At 37.9% G+C, this 4,830-nt stretch overlaps 1 protein-coding gene across 1 annotated transcript in view; it reads left to right on the top strand.

Annotated features, from left to right (window-relative positions):
* The window catches only part of LOC106001604 (vomeronasal type-2 receptor 116-like), a gene marked incomplete at its 3' end in the record, with an annotated part of 9,410 nt that extends 5,486 nt beyond the window's left edge, over positions 1 to 3,924 (top strand). The window contains exons 3-5 of the mRNA XM_013036649.1: positions 275 to 502; positions 1,451 to 1,574; positions 3,025 to 3,924. Of these exons, the coding sequence (XP_012892103.1) occupies positions 275 to 502; positions 1,451 to 1,574; positions 3,025 to 3,924 (1,252 nt within the window). The remainder of the gene's footprint in view (positions 1 to 274; positions 503 to 1,450; positions 1,575 to 3,024) is intronic.
* Between the last annotated feature and the right edge of the window lie 906 nt (positions 3,925 to 4,830).

Below are 4,830 nucleotides of genomic sequence, written 5' to 3'. Positions count from 1 at the left end.
TTTGCAACCTAAACAATAGATATTCATAAAGTAGTTGTTGGGGCAAGGTGTAGCAAAATGATTTCTCTTGAGAAAAGCCCTTCTACTCCTTTTCTGAGTGATCAGGAAAGGTTATTTTTCAAAAAAATTATTTTTATTCCTCCATACGTTTTCTTCTATGTTATTCAAGCATTCAGAATCAGAATTTAAAAGGCAATTGGTAGCTTTTCTTTGTTTAGGTTTTATGTCTTAGCTCTGGGATGTACTTCACAATAAGATGATGTCTCTCTTTTAGTTGCACCCTTTACTGAAGAGCATCCAGTTTCAAAATCCCAGTGGGGATCAAGTGATTTTTGATGAGAAAAAGAAACTGGAGTCAGAGTATGATATAATGAACATTTGGAATTTTCCAGAAGGGCTGGAACTTGCTGTGAAAGTAGGAATGTTTTCTCCCTATGCTCCACATGTCAATCAACCGTCTTTGTCTGAAAATATGGTAGAGTGGGCCATTGAAAGTACAGAGGTGGGTTATATCTAATCCTGATAATTTTAATAACACACAAATAAGCAAAAGTCTCTCTTCAAATGTATACCTGCTTGAGTTCCAGCATTTTTCTCCCATAATCTTAGCTACTCATGTAGCTGGGATGTGAATATCATGGTTTAAGGTCAGCCTACACAGGGTAATCTGTGGGACTGTCACCTCCAATTAACCCCAAATTCTGGGGTATAACTGTGACTCAAGTAGTGGATTGCTAACCTTAAGCAAGAACAGCCAAAATACAGTTCCCAGACCTTGAGTTCAAGACCCAGAATCAAAACAATAAATTGGGTTTCTCAATGTTGATTTCAAATACTGTCATAAGCTATAAATTAAATTTTGCTCAGTGGGTTTCTAGCATTGTGATAAAGTACCTGAGGAATCATTTATGTGGTGTAAAATTTATTTTGCTCCTTTCTGAGGTGGTTCACTCAAGGGTTAATTGATCTGCTACTCAACAATCTTTGGTGATGGTGCCATCCTTGAAGGTACCTGTGAGAATATTCCCACCTCATGGCCACTGGAAAACGAAGAGGAAGATACCATGGGCCTGGAGTTCCCACAATACTATAAAAAGGAGGTCTTCCTTCTTCTCTTCTCCATGTCAGAGATGAATAGGAGACAAGATATAATGACATGAATTCAAGAAAACTCCATAGGACTGTACACTAGAAATTACTTTCTCACCACAACTTTCCACTTTTTAAAGATCCCATTCTTTGCAGTAACTCAACAGGCTAGAAATCAAGGTTGTAGCCAATATGTCTTTGTGAATCATGGAATATGGGCTCTATAACAGAATTTAATTACTCAACTTCACTTGCCTGCATGGGAACATTATGTTTAATAATCCATCAATTCAAAAATGGACTTTGTGAAATGTTAGGTGTAAGTCCGAACATTTTCTGACACATCATTGATCTTCCTTAGATTCCTCACTCTGTCTGCAGTGAGAGTTGTGATCCTGGAATCAGGAAATCTCCTCAGGAGGGAATGGCTGCCTGTTGCTTTGATTGTACCCCTTGCCCAGAGAATGAAATTGCTAATGGGACAAGTAAGTCCATGAATTATTAAGCAATTATTCATCTCTCCCTAGGTTTCCTCAACCCAAACAACTCAATTCCAAAGTTGTATATTGGGATTACCATGCCTGTTTTTCTTCTCTCTGTTCATAATTTGATTTTGACAAATGGTGGTATTGCTTGTTGAAATATGAAAAGTCATGGGTTTGGATTACATATTAAGTAATATTTTCTAGTCGCTTGCAGTGAATGTAAACTCAAGGAATCCTTCTTATCACTAATCACTAGGACAAGGTAAACTCTAACATGAAATTAAACATAGTCTTATTAAAGACTATGTTCATCTTAAAGGTTACATTTTCCTACACAAAAAATGAGACTTGGCATATCTTAATTTCTCAGTGTCCAGAACTGGTCTTGGCATGAGGAAAATGCCCAGAAAAGTAGAGTTAGTTTAAGAATTAAGCATGACTTTAGAGTGTCCAAGAGTGGTCACTCTGTTCCCAATGTTTAACAGGTGAGCAGGTGACACAAAAAAATGTGAAGAATTCAAGGGTAATGGACCATGGGGATAAGTGCATGTTTTACAGAGACATGCAGGAAATTGTATTCAATATGGTTACAATTATCAATAGGATTGCAGAACTCCACACCATTCTGTTACTAAGAGTGAAACTGTAGAACATTGTTGTTTTAATATTATAATATCCCAACTGTCATATTATCAATACATGTGATAGTCACTGAAGGAAGAAAAGGTTGAATAAAAAATCCCAAATGAAGAAAAACAGGGAACTGAGAAACAGTTTAGAAAAGAACATATACTTTTATTTTTATATCTTTTTTATTCTAAAAATATTGTACAGATGGGTGATAGTTACATGAGTAAGGTAATGAGTACATTTCCTCTCTAGCATTGTTGACTCGTCCTTTGCTTTTCCCCTATCATCCCTTCCTTCCTACCTCCCCAACTACTCCTGCTACACCCATCCCCCCAGCAGAAGTTGTAAAGTTCATTTTCAGCATAGTGCCTTGTACATCTCATTGTTACAATGGGTCTACCGGTATCCGTATTTAAGCATTTTGTTTTATCCTTTACCCTCTTCAAATCAGAAAAGTGTACATACAAGATGCAGGGCACTGGATCAAATATATAAAAACAAGGATGATACCATGAGGCAGGAACATACAAAAGAAACAAAAAAATCACATAGTACATTAAAGTACATTAAAAACAATAGCAAGCAAGAAAAAACCCACTTGTATCCCTGGCTTGGGGTTCATAACATCATCTTATATGGTCATATGGACATAAGTTTTTACCTTTTCTGCTTGTATTAGACATATACTAGTTATTGCTAATAATTGTATGATAGTAAATGCTGACATTTCAGAATTACCTGTAAGTGAAAATTTTCCTAAATTGTGTGAAGAAAAAGAAATTCATAACAAGACCTAACCATAGTGTACACTTCTCAATAGTTAAGGAGTATTGTGTGAGGTGTGAAGATCATCAATATGCCAACACACAGAGAAATCAGTGCCTCCTAAGAGTTGCAAGTTTCCTGGCTTTTGGAGATCCCTTGGGCATAGCTCTGGCCTGCATAGCTCTTTGCTTCTCTATGCTCACTGTTGCTGTTTTTGGGATGTTTTTGAAACACCAAGACACTGCCATTTTTAAGGCCAATACCTGGGCTCTCAGCTACAACTTGCTCATCTCTCTCATCTTCTGTTTCCTCTGTTCTTTGCTCTTTCTTGGAGGACCAAACACAGTCACATGCATCCTACAGCAGATCACATTTGGGGTTGTGTTCACTGTGGCTGTTTCCACAGTATTGACCAAAACAGTGACTGTGGTTCTGTCCTTCAAGGCCACTTCTCCAGGGAGAAGGATGAGTTGGCTGCTGGCATCAGGGGCTCCTAACTTCATCATCCCCATCTGCACACTCATCCAGGCGACTCTCTGTGGACTCTGGTTGGGAACCTCTCCTCCCTTCGTTGACACAGATGTACACTCTGAACATGGCCAAGTCATCATCCTGTGCAACAAGGGCTCTCTCACTGCCTTCTACTGTGTCCTGGGATACCTGGGATTCCTGGCCTTGACCAGCTTCACTGTAGCTTTTCTGGCCAGGAATCTCCCTGACACCTTCAATGAAGCCAAGTTCCTGACCTTCAGCATGCTGGTGTTCTGCAGTGTGTGGCTCACCTTCCTGCCTTTCTACCACAGTGCAAAGGGGAAGGTTATGGTGGCTGAGGAGGTCTTCTCCATCTTGGCCTCTGGTGCAGGGCTCCTAGGCTGCATTTTTGCTCCAAAGTGCGACATCATCTTAGTAATGCCAAACAAAAATTCTCTCCATGGTTTTAGGGATGAAAAACATGGTAGGAGAAAGAAGCATTCTTAAGATTAAACTCTTTTTTTATTAGTATACAGAAGTTCTGATTTAAATCCACAGTAAATTTCCCTTCTTGTAACAAACATTATGGTTTTTTTAATTTCAATGTGTTAGGACCTATTGTGCATTTTTGTAGTATTTGTAGTCACAAGTGGTGTTGATCACTATTTAAATTGGAATATATACATATATTTATATATAGATATAGATATATGTATGTATGTATTTTGATCCAGTCATGGGGACTGAACTCTGGTCCTGGGCACAGTCCCTCAGCTCTTCAGATCAAGGCTTGTGCTCTACCACTTGAGCCACAGTACCACTTTCTTCTTTGTCTCTTTGCATATGTGGTGCTGAGGAATCAAACCCAGGGCCTCATGCATGCAAGGCACGAGCTTTACCACTGAGCCACCTTCCCAGCCCTCTTTTTATATTTTTATTCTTCCAATTTAATCAGGGCTTAATTCTATCATTTCCTCTTCTTAGTGTCTTCTCTGTTGTCTTTCAATCTTTTTTCCAAATTTTTAAGTATATTAACTTCCTCTCTGCACACAACAATTTTGTAAAGTCCTCTAATTTATTTTATTAATATTTTCCTCTTCACAAATTTTCATCTTTTAATATCATCCTTGGAGAATATTTGATTCAATACTTGTACATTTCTACTCACACATTCACTTTTTGCAATAATTCTGAAGATCTTTTCTGAGACCTTTCTCTATGTCTGTCTCTTTCTCTTTGTCTCTCTCCATCTCCTCTTCTTCTCTCTTGCACTACTTCCCTCAGATAACTTTAACAATGACTGTACACATTAGAAAAATATGCTTATTTGTAAGATTACAATGTATAAGATTTTTTGACTTTTAATATGAAAATGTCTAATGCATGATAT

Source organism: Dipodomys ordii, unplaced genomic scaffold (genome assembly GCF_000151885.1).
Source record: "Dipodomys ordii isolate 6190 unplaced genomic scaffold, Dord_2.0 Scaffold332, whole genome shotgun sequence".
NCBI lineage: Eukaryota > Metazoa > Chordata > Mammalia > Rodentia > Heteromyidae > Dipodomys > Dipodomys ordii.
Note: the sequence above shows the minus strand (reverse complement) of the source record. Positions and strands in the feature narration are given on the sequence as shown.